Raw genomic sequence first — 20,575 nt, forward strand, 5'->3', positions numbered from 1 at the left:
TGTCATGGGACATACATCGCTTTGTTCTCCAAAGATCTCTAATAATGGCTTGCCGGCCGGATTCTTTTATTAACAAGGAGCGCTCGACATTCATGGAACATGGCTTTAGGTAAAGTGATGACGGTTGTGATTTCCTAATGGAATCGCCCTCGGCCACTCACTTGCAATCCCAAAACAAATGTGACGGTGAGAGAATCCAACAGATACAACGGCACGACAGGTTAAGGATGGATGCCCTACCGTCCACTCGGATTCAACGCTCACATTTTTCTGGACAGCAAGAAATGACACTATTAATTCAGTGATAAATTATCCGTGTTAGTTTGTCAATTTGGAATCTACATACATTGTCTTGTTAGGTTTCTTATGATAAAACTTGTCTACCTAAATTTGAGTCCTTAGCGGCACTATTCTTTCAAAAGTAGATGACCTACCCATCGACATCGAGACACTTGTGGTGGCGCTGTTAATCTTGAGATGCATCAGCTCAATCTTTCAGGATGCTTAAACTGTATTTAAAATAAGATTAAAACAATAATATGTGGAGTTTTTTTTATATATATTATCTCTTGATAGAGTGAGCGTTATTGTTTCGCATAAGTACCAGCTGATCTGTGTTTGTCAACCAGTACTGTCCCAGTATTCAAGACGTATAAACCTACAAGGTCTTATGCATGTGCTTCACTTCGATATGAAGAATCATGCCAGTTTGTAACTGCCTTGTATACTACTAGTGAGCAGTGACGGTTGCCACCACATCTTTACATGAATCAATTCAAGAAGAGTGTGTATACTGAATGGCACTCTTATTTTTTGAAAAACTTGAATGACACTCTTTTGGGATGCAGCAAACGAGACATTCGAAAAGGTGGCCTCATGCGGGGTGGCTGCAAACTTGACAACGTACCTCGTGAAACCTTCAACATCGAGCAACTCAAGGCGACAAACATAACCAACAGCATCATCTTCGCCACGCTGAACTTCACGCCATTGCTAGGTGCCTTCATCTCTGATTTTTAACTTGGAAGGTTCAAAACCAATATCCTATGGGTGCTACGCAACCCTCCTGATATTATGTCCATCAGTCCATGCCACGAGCCCACGACCAAGGCTTCTGCTCATTTCACCTGCTCGTCAACACAAAATGGAACGGAAAATCAGCTGTCATCTTTAGCATAAGGCTCAATAAAACGAAATGGCAAGCACAAGGACCCTAGGCAAAAGATTAGACTAAGTCGGTTCTATTAGTTCACAGAACTTGGTATAGCCGTTGATGGTATTTTACTGGTCCAAGATGCTGTAAGGAGTCACAGACCATAGGTCAACATATTTGCCAAAAAAATCATGCTACAGCCACCCTATGCATCCATTCATGCTCATGCCTACCATGCTGCATCCTACAGTGTTTCATGTAGATTATTAAGTGCAAATAAGCATATGATACACAATTCGATTCTTTCACGTCAAAGATGCATAATGTAGCTGGATTGCACATTTTGCACTCCGAGTTTCTTTTTTCAAAAGAATGCATGACTACCACAACTGTACTAATTTTTTTCTAATAAATGCTTGAAATATTAATAGTAGATGGAATTGTGCATTGCTTCTTTCTAATCAATGTGTTTATTTCCAACAAAAACAGGGGATACTAGGAGTGACTTTGACTGTGTCACTTCCTGCTCTTAAACCGCCAATATGCAATCAAATATCCCAAGTAGGACACTGCAATAGTTCAGCAACACTCCAGCTGCGCGTGCTATATGTTTCCCTTGGGCTCCTAACTATTGGTGCTGGAGCCATCCAGCCATGAGCTTACCTTTTGGAGTTAGACCAATTTGATCAGACTGATGAAAGAAGTCGAAAGGGCCTATATTGCTATTATAACCGGCACTTGTATAGCAGAAGTACAGCTGCCCCGGTATTGTCTATGGCTGTCATATACATCCAGATCAACATCGGCTGGGCGTGCTATACCTTTCCCTAGGCCTCCTAACTATTGGTGGTGGAGCAATCCGGTCATGCAGTTTGCCTTTCGGAGTAGACCAATTGGATCAGTCTGATAAAAGAAATTGAGCGGGCTTATATAGCTATTATAACTGGTACTATAGCACAAGTACCGCTGCCCTGCCGCTGCCCTGGTATTATCTATGACTGTCTTCTACATCCAGACCCTCAGCTGGGCACTAGGATTTGGCATACCCACATCCAGACCAACATCAGCTGGTGCCAGACTTTATGTCCATGTACCACCAGAGGGAAGCATCTTCTCTGGAATTGTGCAACTTTGTGGCATCATTTTAAAAGAGAAGACTCAAATTTCCATGCCCTCATGACATAAATCAACAAGTGCTGATGCTGTACAACCCACCCACAAGGGGCAACCGCATTTTCAGACTGCCACTTTACAATTTAGGCGAAATATGTATCACCCTGCCCCTATATATGAGCAACAGTATGGAAAAATATAAAGGTTTGACTAGGTCTAGCGAATACTGTATATCAGTACATGCACAAAAAGAACTAGCCACGATGAATCTATCGAACATATCTGAAAATATGTTTCATACTAAAATATTCCAAAAAGCAACCCTGATTCTCCCAAGCAAATTTATTGTCAATGATTGAGGCTACATTATAATATTTGCTCGCACTCTAACAAGCTGGAATTATTGTACAGCTGGATATTTCGCTAACAATGATTACGTATATCTTAATTGCAAGGGTAACTGTCTGATTAACAAACTGACATAACATTCGTTAGTTGAGGATATTAAAAGAAAATTCTCAACCAGTCTAGGAGGAACTATGTGGCACAGTAAATAAGAAGAAATTGGCACCAAAATTCGAGTCAAAGAGGACTTGAAGTCTTGAACGGACTGAGCTAATCAAATTGGTAATATCCATTTAATGGCAAATAACATACAGGCAACATAGAGAATAGACAATGTTCTATGCAAGCAGGGATGTGGACAATACATGCTTGAATGAAGTGAAAAGAAAAGCTGTGAATATGCTAGGATTATCTGGTGTATCACAATTTCCATTCATCTCAGGTTTCTGAACAAAGGTGCAATTATGCGGGATGGTGATATAAACGATGAGGGTTCTGCAAGAAACTCATGGGAAATTTGCAATATCCAGCAAATAGTGGAAGTCAAATGTTTGGTAATTATTTTGCCTATTCATTTTTCTGGAATATTATGTTTGTTACAATGCCTCAACAATTCACCTTTATAATATTGAAAGCATTTACCATGGACTGTCACCTAGGCCCACACTTTAAAATTCCTGCAGGCTCTGTTACATCCATATCCCTTATCACCCTAGCTGTGGTCATCCCCATCTACGACCGAATTATGGTACCTCTTGCTAGAAAATTCACTGGGCTGGAAGGTGGAATTACGATTCTACAGAAACAAGGTGTGAGATTGGTAATTACTCCTATTTCTATGGTGGTAGCAGAACTTGATGAGCATAAAAGGAGGAATTCAGCTTTGTCTCATGGAGGTATATCACCTATGACAGTTTTGTGGCTTGCACCCCAATTGGTTTTAATGGGATATTGTTGAGCCTTCATCATAGTTGGACAAATAAAACTTTATAATAAGCAGTTTCCAGAGCATATGCAATCTCTAGCAGGAATGCAGGATCATATGCCTATTGTTCTGTGCTATAGGCTATAGCCAGAGCAAACTATTTGTGTACTGCACTGAGCCTTATTTGTGTACTGCACTGAGCCGCTGGTAAACATCACAAGAAAGGTTACCGCCAGATATGGCCACACAAGTGGGTTAACAGACAATATTAACAATGGCAAACTTGATTTTTACTATCATTTTACTGCCATCCTGGGACTGGGAGCACTGAACCTTTTCTACTTCCTTGTATGTTCTAGCTACTATAGATATAAGGTCATGTCTCTCCATGCTGAAGAGTCCATCAAAAGTCATGCCAAAGAAGAAGCTACATAGATCAAGATAGACACAGAGGCGCATAGAAAATGATTTTTTTTCAAGGGTAATTTATATACTATACAGATTTAGTGATAATTGAGATTCAGGTTGTAAGATGCCTTATAGTAATATGTATCTTGTGAATGTTAGAGAAGAACATGTGAATTGCAATTCAGCCAGTCATGGTGACTTAACTTCATTATCCAAACAACAACTTTTTCAAAAAAACAACAACAATAAATAAGGTCTATTATCCAAACAACAACAATATATAAGGTCTATTATATTGGAACTTCATGAAGTGTGTGACAGTATATATAAATTCAATGAAGTCTTTCATACTTGAGTAGAAGCTAAGGCTCCATGTAATATGTGTAACACATAAGCACAACAATGCACCAATTTCTTCACGGACTTCACTGCATATAGTATTAGATTTCCTGTATATTGCATTGGTAGGTACTTGGGACCAGGGTTCATACTTCATACAACTAATCATAACTGACAGTTACAGGAAGTAATTGAGCAAAGCAGTCAGCTGCGGTAACATATAACCCGATACTGTGAACATCTAAAGAAGTAAATTGCCAAATTATATCAGGTTTTGAATTTAAAATTTTTAGGTGAGTACGCACAGTATGGGTAGCCGCCTATCACAGTTCACAGTATCACATACCTAAATACAAAATGCAAGTAGATCTCTCTCGAAAAGAAATAAAAAAGGAAAATAAATTCTGAGAGAACATGAAACAGCAAGCAGCTTGTTGATTACTCAGCAGTTGTTTAGCCATCAAACGGTTAATTTTTTTTTCTAAATACAATTGTAGAACTCCGCCTATATTGTCTCAACATAGCAGGTCCCAAGCCCTGGTAAAGGAGAAGGGTTGTGATAGACGTGGCGAGCCAACGTTAAATCTAGCCATTCTAATGGAGATGAAACCCGAAAGAAAACCGTTGGGGCGTAAACCTCTTAGCGACGCGTCATATCGGAACCCGGGTATGGTGTTAAATGAGCAAGGGTCGGGTCGTCACCTCCGTGACGCGCCGTGTCGCGATCTGGGCACGGTGTCAAGTGAGCAAGGATCGGGTCATCGCATCCTTAGTGGCGCGCTACATCGGCGCCCGGGTGTAGTGAAAAATGAGCAAGAGTCTTCACATCTGAGTCGACGAGTGTGAAGGGTAAGGAAGCTAGTCGAACCAACTAGAATCCGTTTAGGTAGTTAGAATGTAGGGTCGCTTACAGGTAAGTTAAGAGAATTAATTGATAGCGCAACTAGGAGGCGTGTCAATATATTATGCGTTCAAGAGACTAAATGGAAGGATTAGAAGGCGAAGGAGGTGGACAATACAGGTTTCAAGCTTTGGTACACAGGGACAGTTGCGAATAGAAATGAAGTAGGAGTTTTGATTGATAAGAGCCTCAAAAATAGTGTGGTGGGAGTGAGAAGGCAAGGAGATAGGATTATCTTAGTCAAGCTTGTCATTGGTGATATGGTCTTGAACGTAATTAGTGCGTATGTCCCCCAAATAAGCCTCGACGAGAGTGATAAGAGACAGTTCTGGGAAGACTTAGATGGCCTGATTAGAGCTGTACCTAGTAGTGAGAAGCTTTATATAGGAGGAGATCTTAATGGGCATGTAGGTACCACAAGCGTAGGTTTTGAGACAGTTCATGTAGGTTTTGGGTATGGTAGTAGGAATCAGGTGGGGGGGGGGGGGAGTTTTGGACTTCGCGGTAGCTTTTGACCTGATGATAGTCAACACTTTCTTTAGAAAGAGAGAATCTCATCTAGTGACCTTCAGTAGCGGACAACACTCTAGCCAGATTGACTTTGTCCTCACAAGAAGAAAGGACAAACGAGCGGGCTTGGGTTGCAAGGTGATACCAGGGGAGTGTGTTGTTTCTCAACATAAGCTTTTAGTGGTAGACTTTTGTTTTCAGGTGCGTGCCCATAGGGATAAACAAGCTAAGATTGAAAGAACAAAGTGGTGGAAACTGAAAGAGGAGACGTCAGAGGTATTCAGGGAAAGGGTTATCAAAGAGGGCTCTTGGAAGGAAGAAGAGGACATAAACAACATGTGGGAGAAGATGTCAACCAACATTCGGAAGGTGGCCTCAGAGGTGTGTGGAGTAACCAAAGGAAGTGAAGACGGAGCTAAAGATACTTGGTAGTAGAACGAGGAAGTCTAAAGGGCTATTAAGGAGAAGAAAGAGTACTATAGACGCTTGTACCATGACAGGAGTGTAGACAACATAGAGAAGTACAAGGTGGCAAAGAAGATTGCAAAGCGAGCTGTAAGTGTGGCAAAGGGTAGAGCGTACGAGGATCTTTACCAACATTTGAGTATGAAAGAAAGAGAGGACATTTATAGGATGGCTACGGTTCGTGAGAGAAAGACAAGGGACTTCAACCAAGTTAAGTGCATTAAGGATGAAATGGAGCATCTCTTAGTGAAGGAGAATGAGATCCGACATCGATGGCAAGAGTATTTTGACAAATTGTTCAATGGTGAGAATACGGACACAACCTTTCAGTTGGATAACTCTTTTGATGACACCAATAGGCGTTTTGTGCGGAGAATCCAAGAATCTGAGGTCAGAGAGGCGTTGAAAAGGATGAAAGGAGGTAAGGCGATGGGACCGGATGGTATCCCAATCGAGGTGTGGAAATGCCTCGGGGACATAGCTATAGTATGGCTAATCAAGCTGTTCAACCATATTTTTTGATCGAACAAGATGCCTGACGAGTGGAGAAGTATATTGATACCGATCTAAAAGAATAAAGGGGATATTCAAAGTTGTGCTAATTATCGGGGAATTAAGTTGATGAGCCATACTATGAAGCTATGGAAGAGAGTTATCGAGCATCACTTAAGAGCAATAACGCGGGTCTCTATAAATCAATTTGGTTTCATGCCCGAAAGGTCAACCATAGAAGCCATTTTCTTAATAAGACAAGTTATGGAGCGGTATAGGGAGAAGAAGACCTACACATGGTTTTTATAGACTTGGAGAAGGCTTATAATAAAATACCAAGAGATGTTATGTGGTGGGCTTTGGACAAACATAAAGTCCCAACGAAGTACGTCGGGCTCATTAAGGACATGTATAACAATGTTGTGACTAGAGTTCGAACAAGTGATGGAGACACGGATGACTTCCCGATTAGTATATAACTACATCAAGGGTCAGCTTTAAGCCCTTATTTGTTTGCCTTAGTGATGGATGAGGTCACAAGGGGCATACAAGGGGACATCCCTTGGTGTATGCTTTTCGCGGAAGATGTAGTGCTAGTTGATGAAAGCTGGACAAGAGTGAATTAGAAACTGGAGTTATTGCGGGAGACTTTGGAGTCCAAAGGTTTTAGACTCAGTAGAACTAAAACTGAGTATATGAGATGTGACTTTGGCACTACTACTCGGGAGGAGGAAGATATTAGTTTGGAAGGTCAAATAGTGCCTAGGAATGATACCTTTCGATATTTAGGATCAATGCTACAGAGAGACGGAGATATTGATGAAGATGTTAGCCATAGAATCAAAGCAGGGTGGATGAAGTGGCGGTAAGCATCTGGTGTCCTATGTGACAAAAAGGTACCACAGAAGCTAAAAGGCAAGTTTTATAGGACGACGATTAGACTTGCTATGTTGTATGGTGCAGAATGTTGGCCTACGAAAAGACAACATGTTCAACAGATAAGTGTCGCGGAAATACGTATGTTGCGTTGGATTTGCGGTCATACAAGAAGGGATCGAATTCGGAACGATAATATACGTGATAGATTAGGGGTAGCACCAATTGAAGAAAAGCTTGTCCAACACCGGTTGAGATGGTTTGGACATGTCCAACGGAGACCTCCAGAGACACCGGTGCATAGTGGAATCCTAAGCCAGGATAGTAACGTGAAGAGAGGCAGAGGAAGGCCGAAGTTGACTTGGGTAGAGGCAACAAAAAAAAGACTTGAAAGGATGGAATATACTCAAAGACTTAGCCTTAGATAGGAGTGCTTGGAAGACAGCTATCCACGTGCCTGAACCTTGATTGCTTCTGCTGGGTTTCAACTCTAGCCTACCCCAACTTGTTTGAGACTTAAAGGCTTTGTTGTTGTTGTTGTTGTTGTTCTAAATACAACTGTAGCCTGTCTCAGTGTGGCATTTCCAACCAGTTGCTAACACTCCTAGCATCAATCACTCTCAAGCTAGCTTCTAAAGCTTATGTAGGAGTGTAAAGCCAATACAAGCAGATCAACTTTAAAAAAAAAGCAACTGAACTGAGGGTCGGTCTATGAACAAGAGGCAAGAGCCAATATAATTAAACATTCAATTTTTACAATTTCCACAGATTTAATTTAACTTTTAGAAAGATTTTATATATGGAGATGACAAAAGGCCGGTAGAAGCAATATTTCTAAAGACCAACTTGTTAATAGCAGGCGTGCTTCGGTTTCCGGTAACGAAGTGAACGAACATGTCATTGTTAATTTTTTTTCTCACCGTAGAAAGTCGAGGAACAATAACTGATGCGCCACAGACTTTTCCAAGAGCAAAACTTATTCGCAATGGCCGCCCTAGCATTACCTGTAGAATTAATATAGGTCAATGCTTCATTTCTAACTGCAATAACTGACATGTTTTTGAAACAATAAGGCTGTACCTTCCCATCCATATCATCCTTGGCACACTTAGCTTCATGATCATTTGAGAAATTAACAAATCCAAAGCCTCTTGACCTTCCAGAGTTTTTGTCATACATAATTCTAACTGCAAAGCAAAAGGTCCTTTTATAACTAAATTATTTAAACCTTATAAATACAAAGTTGGTAAAAATTCGTGGGGGCAAATAGGCCAAAAACATAAAAAAGTCATTTCTTATCGCACTAGCTCAACACCAGGTAAACACAAAAATAACTTGACCTATTGGTTTTCAAGTATATGAACAATGCCATGATATGGAAGAGTAAACCCCTGACTAGGTTAACCTATAATCACATACCACAGATGAAGGGGAACAATAGCCAGAATGCATGTGCTACATGTAGCCATGACATGATAGCTACCCCTGGAGTAATACAACCATAACACTCTTAACTGTTGCTATTTTAGCGTCAACATTATTAACTATGGTTTTGTTGGTAGTAGGCTAATAGCACAGCAACATACACGATGTTAGTGTGAAAAACTTTAAAACAAGGGTGTGATCACACAATTAGTTTCATAAACAAACATCCAAACTTGTAAGTGCCTGATAAATAGGGACAGACATTTTACCTCAAGAAAAAATAGGGACAAACAAATAAGATGCAAGACATGGCAGAAACTTGCACTCTTGCAATAAACGTGATCTAGGGCTGCACAAATGAGGCACAAATTTCATAAAATATTTCAAGTAAAATCGACCTTATCTTTTTGCAATTTCCTAGGCACTACTTCAAGTAAAATGTTACATTGTCACATGGATGAGATGCACCATAATATATTTTTCAAAAGTCAAGTACTTCAGATTGTTAAGTGTATATCAAGGCCCATCCTATAGGCCCATATAGCCCATGTGGCTCTCTCTCTATATATGGCCATCTCCACTAATTGAGATATCCTCTGTCATTTCTAAGGTTAGTAACATGGTACCAGAGACATGGATTAGGGCTGGGATTAGAGCTAATCAAATTTTTAATCCCCCCACGATCCAATCCCTATCAGGCCGCCGTCGCGGTCGTCTTTCATAATCACGGTCTGTCGCTCCGCGCCGTCCGCGCGGACCGTACCTGCGCTCCCGTCCGCCTGCGACGTTCGCGCCCGTGCGTGGTGCGCCCGTGAAGTCCCGCGGCCGTCCGCCAGCGAAGTCCACGCGGTCCGCACGGCCGTCCGCCCGCGAAGTCCGCGCGGTCCGCACGGTCGTCCGCCCGCGAAGTCCGCATCCGCGCGGTCCGCACGGTCGTCCGCCTCTTCAGCGCACTCGTCCGCGTCCCATCCGACGCGCCGTCTGCGCGCATCACGTCGTCCGCTTCGTCTCTGTGGAATCAACGTCCGGGCCTGCACATCTGCACGGCTCTTCCTCGGCCCGCCTGCTGCTGCACATCGTCCGATCTCCTCCGGATCGCACAGCAGAGGAAACAGAGGACTTCTGCCCTCCGGATCGCACAGCAGAGGAAACAGAGGACTTCTGCTTCTGCAACGGTGGTGACTGATCCCTGCTTTAGTCTCCCTGTTGGTTTGCTGTCAGTCTCCCTGTTGGTTAGCGGTCAGTATCCTTTCCAACCATGTCAACATCACAGATCAATGCCATTGTTATCAACATCACTTTAGATGGTCAGAACTATCCAGAGTGGGCTTTTTGTGTTGAGACTGCATTAAGGGGTGTTGGTTTTTATTTTCATCTGACTGATGATCCGCCTGCTCGTAACCCTGATGGTAGTAATGCTGCTGCTATTAAAACCTGGGAAATCAATGATGGAAAAGTGATGGCAGCCATAGTCAATAGTGTTAAGCAAACTATGATCATGAGTCTTCGTAAGTTTAAAAGAGCGAAGCCCATGTGGTCTTATTTGAAGCAACGATATGTTCAAGATAGTGGTGCTCTTCAGCATACTCTTATGCAACAACTTCATGTCATTGAACAGAAAGATATGTCCATTGATGAGTAATAGTGGTGCTCTTCAGCATACTCTTATGCAACAACTTCATGTCATTGAACAGAAAGATATGTCCATTGATGAGTACTACTCCGCTTTTGATCGTTTGATGGGTTCTTTGATCTCCATGGTACCTCAATGCACAGCTACAGAGAATTGTACAGCACTTACTTTCATTGAGCAGTTCCTTACAGATTTGTTATGGGAGTTCGGGCAGAATATGATTCCATTCGCACTCGATTGCTTCACAATTCCTCTAATCTCACTATGGCACAGGCCTTGGCTGATTTACTTGCAGAAGAAACACGTCTTCAGTCCCTGTCTGCTTCTTCTGTGTCTGTGCCTCATAGTGTGTTGGCAGCCTCGCAGAGGTCTGGTGCACCAAAAGGCACCTCTTCAGAGCCTTGCAAGCATTGTGGCAGGACTGGTCATCCTCTAGAAAATTGTTTTGTCCAGCACCCACAGAAATTGGCCGAGTTTCGTGCCCGTCGTGCTGCCCGTGGTCGTGGTACGGGCACCACTTCTAGAGGTTCAGTCTCTATTGCTGCAGCCTCACCTGTCAGTGCTTCCTCGACGTCTTGGGTTCTTGATTCAGGCGCTTCTTTCCATGTGACATCTGATCAGTCCCACTTGGTTGCTTGCAAGTCAGTCACGGATGGTGCTTCTGTTCAGACTGCCGATGGTACATCCTGTCACATCACTCACCAGGGTTCTCTTTGCAATTCTCATTTTTCTATACCTGATGTTTCTCTTGTACCTCAGTTGAACATGAATCTTCTATCAGTAGGCCAAATTACTGATCAAAATTGCTTTGTTGGATTTGATGACTCATCTTGTTTCATTCAGGATCGTCGAAGCGGGACTGTGATTGGGACTGGCCATCGCCGTAAAGGTGCTCCTAGCCTCTACGTTTTGGACACCTTGCGCCTTCCTTCTTCAGCCACATCCACGTCTCGTGTGTCATCTGCTGCATCTTCATCCACCTCATCCTTCGCCAAGTGGCATCACCGTCTTGGTCATTTATGTGGGTCCCGTTTGTCAACATTAATAAATAAAGGTTGTCTAGGTCATGCATCTGTCGAGTCTAGTTTCCATTGTAAAGGTTGCAAGCTTGGAAAGCAAATACAACTTCCATATTCATCTAGTGTTTCACATTCTGCTAGGCCTTTTGATCTTATTCATTCAGATGTATGGGGTCCCGCACCTTTTGCTACAAAGGGTGGTCATAAATATTATGTTATTTTCATTGATGATCATTCCTATTATACTTGGATTTATTTCATGAAACATCGCTCTCAACTGTGCTCTATTTATCAATCTTTTGCGCGCATGGTTCACACTCAGTTCTCTACTCCTATCAGAGTTTTTCGTTCTGACTCTGGTGGTGAGTATTTATCTGATATTTTCCGCCTTTTTTTGACCTCCGAGGGCACCCTTGCTCAGCTCTCTTGTCCTGGCGCACATGCTCAAAATGGTGTTGCTGAACGCAAACACCGCCATCTCATAGAAACTGCCAGAACACTTCTCATTTCCTCATTTGTTCCATCACATTTCTGGGGCGAAGCTATTTCTACTGCTGTCTATCTCATCAATAGATAGCCCTCATCCAAACTGTTTGGCAAATGTCCTGGTGAAGTACTTTTTGGTACTCCTCCAAACTATGATCATCTCCGAGTCTTCGGATGTACATGCTATGTTTTGCTTCCCCCTCGTGAGCGGACCAAGTTGACCGCTCAATCTGTTGAGTGTGTCTTTCTGGGGTATAGTCCTGAGCATAAGGGTTATCGGTGTTATGATCCTACCTCTCGTCGTATACGTATCTCCCGTGATGTGAATTTTGTTGAGGATCGCCCTTTCTTTTACAACCCATCTACTAAACCTTCATATTCCCCCTCTGAGTCCACCTCCTTTCTTTGTTTTCCTACTAATTCATTTGGAGGTGATGTTCCTGCACCATCCTCCTCCATTCCACCTCATGTGATATCTACACATGAGAGTTCTCCACCTCCACCTCCACCTCCACCTCCACCTCCATCTAAACCACCTATTAAACATGTCTTCACTCGTCGTCCCAAAGGTCCCACTGCTCCTTCATCTACCTCTACCACCCTGGCCAGTCCTGACGATCCCGTTGCTGATGTTTCTAATGATGCTAATGAGTCACAAGCTTTATCTAATGAGTTACAGGTTGGTCCAAGATATAATCTTCGGGACCGTAGTACTATTGGGCCTGCTGACAAGTATGGTTTTCCATCTGTAAATGTTGTTGTTGATGAACCCTCCACGTATCAAGAAGCTTCCAGCATCCCTGAATGGCAGCTTGCAATGTGTGAGGAGCTTGCTGCCCTTGATCGTCAAGGGACCTGGGATCTTGTTCCATTACCATCACATGCAGTGCCAATCACATCTAAGTGGGTGTTCAAGATTAAGAGAAAATCTGATGGTTCTATAGAGAGATATAAAGCTAGACTTGTTGCAAGAGGTTTTCAGCAGGCTCAAGGTCGTGATTATGATGAGACATTTGCACCCGTTGCTCATATGACTACCGTTCGTACTCTGATTGCAGTGGCTGCCACTTCAAACTGGGCTATCTCTCAGATGGATGTTAAGAATGCTTTTCTTCATGGTGACTTGAATGAAGAAGTTTACATGCAGCCACCTCCAGGTGTTGATGCTCCCTTAGGATATGTTTGTCGTCTTCGTCGGGCCCTATATGGTCTCAAATAGGCTCCTCGTGCTTGGTTTGAGAGATTTGTTTCTGTGATACGAACTGCTGGTTTTTCAGCTAGTGCTCATGATCCTGCTCTATTTATTCACCTCTCTCCACGTGGGCGTACTTTGCTCCTTCTATATGTTGATGACATTTTAATTACTGGAGATGATGTGGAACATATTTCCCATGTGAAGAAGCAACTTGGTGTGCAATTTCAAATGTCTGATTTGGGTCCTCTTGGTTATTTCTTGGGCATTGAGATTTCACATTCTGCCAATGGCTATTACCTCTCTCAGTCAAAATACATACATGACCTTATTGTTCGTTCGGGCATTACTGATAATCGCACGGCTGCCACACCTATGGATATGCACTTGCAACTTCGTGCTACTGATGGAACGCCTCTTCAGGATCCTTCTCGCTATCGGCATCTTGTGGGCAGCCTTGTTTATCTTACTGTTACTCGACCTGACATTGCTCATGCTGTTCACATTCTAAGTCAGTTTGTGAGTGCTCCTACTTCTGTTCATTTTGGCCATTTGCTGCGTGTGCTACGTTATTTAAGGGGGACATCATCTCGATGCTTGTTTTATGCTTGCGATAGTCCACTTCAGCTTCATGCTTATTCAGACTCCACTTGGGCAAGTGACCCCATGGATCGCCGCTCTATCACAGGCTATTGCATTCTTCTTGGTTCTTCTCCTCTTGCATGGAAGTCCGAGAAACAAGCTGCTGTCTCTCGCTCTAGTACCGAAGCAGAACTTCGAGCACTGGCTACTACCACTGCAGAGATTGTATGGCTTCGATGGTTACTCGCTGATTTTGGTATATCTTGTGATGCACCCACACCTCTTTTGTGTGATAACACTGGAGCCATACAAATTGCCAATGACCCTGTCAAACATGAGCTTACTAAGCATATTGGTGTTGATGCCTTTTTCACTCGTTCTCACTGTCATCAGAAGACAATTGATCTTCAGTATGTACCCTCTGAGCTGCAACTGGCTGATTTTTTCACGAAAGCCCAAACTCGAGAGCAACATCGGCTTCATTTGATCAAACTCAATGCTTCAGATCCTCCGCTTCCACCTTGAGTTTGAAGGGGGGTGTTAAGTGTATATCAAGGCCCATCCTATAGGCCCATTTAGCCCATGTGGCTCTCTATATATATATGGCCATCTCCACTAATTGAGATATCCTCTGTCATTTCTAAGGTTAGTAACACAGATTATCACAGGCCTTGTGCCAACTCTTTGCAACGAAGCATGGACCATAGGCTGTATCATGTTCACGATCAGCAAATGATTGTATTCAAAGAGTGGATATAGTGAGGAGGATATTGATACAGATCAGATATGGTTAGTACTCCAAGGCAAAAGTACTAAGGAAACACAAAATGACAGATGCAATTGAACTGATGGTGTAGTCAACAAGTTTTCTATTGGGTCAGAATACCATCAGATAAACACCATACTCACATGACGTAAGGCTCCTGATTCAACCATACTAGAATCAAGATGAAAAACTCTTAGTCTATCACAATATAAAGACCAATGCAATTTTCCATTGCATCAAATGTGCTATCTGAAGCCTCATTCTTAATGTTTCTCTTTTAATCACATGGGACCTGGCTGTCTGCAAATAAAACTCCATCTTTCATGCCTAAAACAGATCTCCAATACTTTGGGACAGACAGATAGTGTATGGTAATTGTTTCATGTATCTTTTCCCTTCCATTGCAAGAAGTATAGTGGCTATCTTGTGCTGGATAGCATAACCTCAATGGAACTAAGCCCTAGAATCTTCTTTTGTGTTTGTTTTGAATAACAGGATCGGATAGATTCAGCATCACTATACTTCCCAGCAGATGCACAAGCGTTAGAAAGTAACACAACATGGCCATTATCAAATGAGTCCGCGTTCAGCACCTTCTCAGCAGCAACTTCAGTTAATTCTGTGTGACTATGCAGGTGACCTCCTCCCATCAAAGCCTTCCAAGGATTTGCTCCCTCATTGCTAGTCAAGCTAGCCACTTCTGCTGCTTCATCCAAACGACCAGCTCTTGCCAACATATCTACTAGGCATCCAATGTGCTCCTGGCATGGATTTACGTGCTTCTCATTAATCATTCTCCTGAATATGATCAACCCATCATCAACTTGTCCAGAATGGCTGCATGCCAGCATTGTGTTCAAGTATGTTACACTGTCTCGCTCTTCACTAGATTCCTCCATGTCATTAAAAAGTGCTACTGCTTGCTCTCCTTGGCCATTTATACCATAGGATAATATCAGGGTATTCCACGAGACAACATCTCGAGAAATCATGTCATCAAATACTTTATGAGCTAAACTGGCATATCCACACTTACCATAAACTGCCATGAGGGTATTAGGGACAGGTCTATACAGATACAAACCTGACTTGTAGCTATACCCATGAAGTTGAACACACAGATCAAACTTAGCAGTCTCATAGCATCCAGTCAATAAGCTGACTAATGTCACATAATCAATCACAAAAATATCTTCACGCCTCATCTTACCAAATAGATGCATCCCCTCTAGGGCTCTTCCACTTCCTATATACCCGAAACCTTTGCAGTCCATGAAACTAAGCTTTTGTTCCTCATTCCATCAAACAACACTCTAGCGGAACTTAAATCCTTGCATTTGGAATACATAGTGATTAATGAATTAACTGCAGGAAGCTCACTACTAAACCCATGGGTGATCATTTGGTTATGAACCATTTTTCCTCTCCTTGCATCACCCAGAAGTGCACAAGCTTGCACCAAACTGACCATTGCTACCCTGTCAGGAACTATGCCATTTGACCTCATCTGAACAAAGATATTTATAACTTCACCAGCATGCGCCTGCTCAAGAAGGAAACCCATCATCATTGTCCAAGTAACCACATTCCGAACAATAATTTTCCTGAAAATCTCTCTTCCAATCTCAATATCCCCAAAACTCAAGTACATGCCAAGTATTGAGTTTGTCACCGAGACATCCAAATCAAAGCCAATCTTAACTGCATAAGCATGTACACTCTTGCACATTCCAAGGTCACCACAACCAGCATACGCTTGAGCAACATTAATCACGGTCACAGCGTTATTAGGAACTGACCCAAAACAACAACACAACCTCTTGAACGCCAATACTGCTTCCTCAAACAAAACATTGTGCACTAACCCAGAGATCATCACGTTCCAGGAAACTACATTAGGATCCCTCAAACCGCTGAAAAACGCCAATGCGTTCATGGGGCACCCACATTTTGCATATGCATCCACCAGTGCGGTTGCAACAAAATGATTGGATTCCAACTGACTCTTTACAGCCCACCCATGAATGCACTCGGCAGGCACAACATCACCCAGACCAGCTGCCGCAAGCAACACACCAACCAAGGTGAACGAGTTTGGGCACACACCTGCCCTCATCATGCCGACAAACAGCCCAGCTGACTCATGAAACAACCCGCTCCTCGCATGCCGGTAGATTGCCGCTGAGCAGGTGACCACGTCCCTAACAGGAATTTCGTCGAACAGGCTGCGGGCCTGGGCACGATGGAGTGGCTCACGGTCTCCACGGCATTTGGCCGAACACCTACCCCGTGCACCATCTGACCTTGAACCGAACCCAAAAACCCCAACGCGCAGAGGTTATTAAACACAAACGAAATTGGGCATTCCTAATAAGTTCCTAGTAACAGTAGGGTTCCAGTGCGCGAATCTGTTTCGTACCTTCGGTGACGGTGCCGAAGGAGGAGAAGGCGTCCGTGAGGGAGCGCTCGTCCACGGACCACGACAACCCTGAACCCACAATCGGGAAACAGAAACGTAGTACGGTGAGAGCTATGATGCAATCGGGGATCATATGGGAGACAGACAAGGATGCGGGAGAGCAGAGCGGTACCGGCGACGAAGAGCCTGGAGTCGGAGGTCGGCGGCGGCGCGCCAGGAGGCAACTCGTCAGGAAGTTTGGCAGCGGCGGCGGAGAGAGAGCGTCGCAGGTGGTGGCCGTCGTGGAGGAGAGGGGCGAGGCGCAGGCGGGAGAGGAGCACCCGAGGCGTCATTCTGGCGAGCGGCGGTGGTGGTCGCGAATGGCAGTCGGGTAAATTTGTGTAATGGTTTTACTGGCAAAAGCTCGGATGCCCTTCTAAGCGGCTGTTGCTGCGGCTGCTTCTCACATGCTACTGTGTAGTAAACAGCAGCTGCTGCAGCAGCGAACAGGCTTATGTCGTCAAAGCATACTGCGTCAAAACCAAAACCTGACAATTTGGTGTTGAATTCATCATATTGATGGCAGGAACTGAATGTAATTTTGATTCGCTGTAATAATTTCATTAAATTGCATTATGTTATTACACTTGTACAAATTTTCTGGATCTCCAAGCTGAGCTGCTTGGTTACAAATTTCCGGCTTTCCCCTCCAAACAGACAGAACCTATTTTTGTAGATAAAGGTACAAAAGCCTCCACATCATGAGATAGTACAAGAGTTCATCTAGAACAAATGCTTATGCTTAGTACAAGAGGTTCAGGCCCTGTTAGCTTAATCTATTGATAAACTGATATCCATGGTTGGTAAACACCTCCACTGTTAGCCCATGTCCCTCCCCCTCTGGCTCTCGGTCGCACTGGCAGTGGCGACATCAGTTGAACCCGGCGGCGGCCCTTCCATCACCCAAAAATACTCTACTCCTGGATCCTGATACTGATGTCCCACGTTTGACTGGGACTGCTCTGAACTAGTACTAAACTGTGTATCAGAGCAGCTGTGACTTTGAACAAAGAGTTGAGCTCTTCCAGAGCTGCAGCCACCTGCTTCGAGATCATCATAATAGCTAATGCCTTGTGCCATATCACTGAGGTAATGCAGCGGCTCCGGCTCGTCACCAAAATGCTGGCTGGCGTCCGGGCGCTGCAAGTAATTAGCCAAGCACCCCGTCTCGTACTCGTGGCCACCTGCATCCATGAGGCTGCCGATGCCCATACTGGGGTGCTCGTGCTGCGATGGCATGTACGCCGGATTGCCGGCGATGTCCAGGGACGGGTGGTACGACGACGCCGCTGGCAAGAAGGCAACGGCACACTACAGGATTCTGGTTCTTTGCCGAGTGCAGGTCGCACTCGGCAAAGCCCGCTTTACACTCGGTAAAGGCTTTGTCGAATGCCGCACTCAACAAAGAATTCGTCGGCAAATAATTCTTTGCCGAGTGTCACTTGTCGGGCACTCGGCTTTGCCGAGTGCCATGTCAGTACTCGGCAAAGTTAACGTCCACCGTCATCTGCCGGTTTCTTTGCCGAGTGCTGACGTGGCAGACACTCGGCAAAGAGTTTTTAATTTTTTTAAAAAAATAATATTTGCCGAGTGCCGCTCTGACAGGCACTCGGCAAAGTAATTTTTTTTGAAACAATCTTTGCCGAGTGCTGACACTCGGCAAACTTATGGTCACTTTGCCGAGTGTCGTGTCAGCACTTGGCAAAGCTGTTGTGCTGGGAAAAACTTCTCCAGCTTTGCCGAGTGTTTGCACTCGGCAAATCTGGGTAAATTTTTTTCAGTTTTTTTCACATTCCATCCATGCAATATCACATATATTCAATACAAATCCATACAATATCACATATATCACATTCCATCCATACAATTCAACACAAATCCATCCACAAGTTCATCCGTAACAAATCCATCCATCCATCACAAGTACATCCATACAAATCCATCGCAAGTCCAAAAGCGAAATGAGAGGTACCTACTGCGTCCCTTGGTCCCCATAGCCCCTAGAGTGTGAAGAGCTCCCAGATGGCCACGAAGGCCACCCTTGCTGCGGAGGGCCACCCTGGAATGTCCACCCGGGCGGCGGAAGATGGCCGCCTGTCCACCCGTAGTACCCGTGCTGCGTAGACGGAGGAACGCCACCTGGCCACGTGTACTGTGGGAGTCGGGCCAATCGTGCCAACCGGCCACCCGTGCTGTGGAGAAGGGCCACCTGGAGGAGTCGGGTTCGAACCCGTCGACTGTGCCTGCACAAAGGAGAAGCGATCTCATTAGTACCTGCAGGATGGCCGCACAAGCTAAAGCAATAAACAACCATATATACTCACCAGAGTCCCTGTAAGACTAGGAGGAGGGGGTGGAGCGAACAGCGAGGGAGGCAACGGAGGCAGGACCAAACCCGGGATCTGAAGGCCCTGAAAGTAGGTCGCCACGTCCTGCAGCTGACGCGCCGAGTGCTGCTGGACAGCCTCCAGCTGCCGCTGATGGGCCTCCGCCTAGGCCATCTGCTGGGCCTGCAACTCTGCCAGCTGGGCCAATAATATTACACCCGCAAGGTTTAAACAATGAAAAGGCAGCGAGTAATAAAACCAGCAATTGCATCTACACGGCGTTCCTACCATCTAATAGGTGAAGGATAGGTCCTAATCCCACCCAAGGATATGTAGATAAGGTTAGCTTCCATGCTCCGCTCCTATCCGAGACGGAATTTCGGCAACACCTCTCCGCTGTTCTCCCGATACACGTCCTGCAAAGGAGAGTGTGTATCCGGAGAACAACGGGGAGGTGCTGCCGAAACTCCGACTCGAACGGGAGCAGAACATGGAAGCTAACCCATCACGCATCCACGGGCTATCCAAAAAATGTGGACAATCCGAAAGAAATACGGTGGGAACCGTATCTCTTTCGGATGGGAGACGTCTAACTGGGTGACGAGATCTACGACCAAGGTACAGGTACAGAGGTTATACCTAGGGTGGCGGTGCTGTGGTGAGGCGACGCTGTGCAGGGAGACCGACACAGCGCGGGGCTACTCCGGATCCGCTCTTCTCTGCAAAACAAGAAAATACTGTCATTTCCAAAAAAATCGGCAGAACCTCTCCTGCACGGTGAGGTTCCCAAAACCTGTAAAAAATCATTGGCACGATGGCCGACAACCACACAAACATCCACAAGTACACATTTAACACCACAAGCATACATCACAACCATATACTTTAATTATGAAGCCATAAAACCTCCTCCACCTCAAACTCTACATCCACCTCCATCACCACTACCACCACAACCCCCACCACCACTTCCACCTCCACAAACACCTCCATTTACTCCACCACAACCACACCACCACCTCCACCACCATCACCACCACAACACAACACAACACACGGCTACACTACTACGAGAAAGGAAAAAGGAGAAAAGAGAGTGTACCTAGGACGGCGTGGATGGACTGGTGGGCCACCGAGCGAGGTGTGGCCGACGACGTGCG

At 44.5% G+C, this 20,575-nt stretch overlaps 1 protein-coding gene and 2 pseudogenes across 3 annotated transcripts; 2 read left to right on the top strand and 1 right to left on the bottom strand.

Annotated features, from left to right (window-relative positions):
• Positions 1–826: 826 nt before the first annotated feature.
• Positions 827–4,004, top strand: LOC136453850 (protein NRT1/ PTR FAMILY 2.13-like; annotated as a pseudogene).
• Positions 892–17,449, bottom strand: LOC136453852 (glycine-rich RNA-binding protein 4, mitochondrial-like). Of its 3 annotated transcripts, XM_066454400.1 has the most exons (6): positions 17,222–17,449; positions 17,050–17,118; positions 16,737–16,928; positions 8,608–8,714; positions 8,448–8,531; positions 892–1,127 (listed from the first exon to the last, which is right to left on the bottom strand). In XM_066454400.1, exons 1-6 carry the CDS (start codon positions 17,379–17,381, stop codon positions 1,119–1,121), a joined length of 621 nt encoding a protein of 206 aa, XP_066310497.1. In that variant the 5' UTR covers positions 17,382–17,449; the 3' UTR covers positions 892–1,118. The 3 variants fall into 3 exon arrangements, with proteins under 3 accessions (XP_066310497.1, XP_066310499.1, XP_066310498.1); XM_066454402.1 differs by lacking the exon at positions 16,737–16,928; XM_066454401.1 differs by lacking the exons at positions 892–1,127; positions 16,737–16,928; positions 17,050–17,118; positions 17,222–17,449 and adding an exon at positions 15,224–15,706 and having other exon boundaries at positions 8,515–8,531.
• Positions 10,620–11,756, top strand: LOC136453849 (uncharacterized; annotated as a pseudogene).
• Positions 17,450–20,575: the final 3,126 nt, after the last annotated feature.

Source organism: Miscanthus floridulus, chromosome 5 (genome assembly GCF_019320115.1).
Source record: "Miscanthus floridulus cultivar M001 chromosome 5, ASM1932011v1, whole genome shotgun sequence".
NCBI classification, from domain to species: domain Eukaryota; kingdom Viridiplantae; phylum Streptophyta; class Magnoliopsida; order Poales; family Poaceae; genus Miscanthus; species Miscanthus floridulus.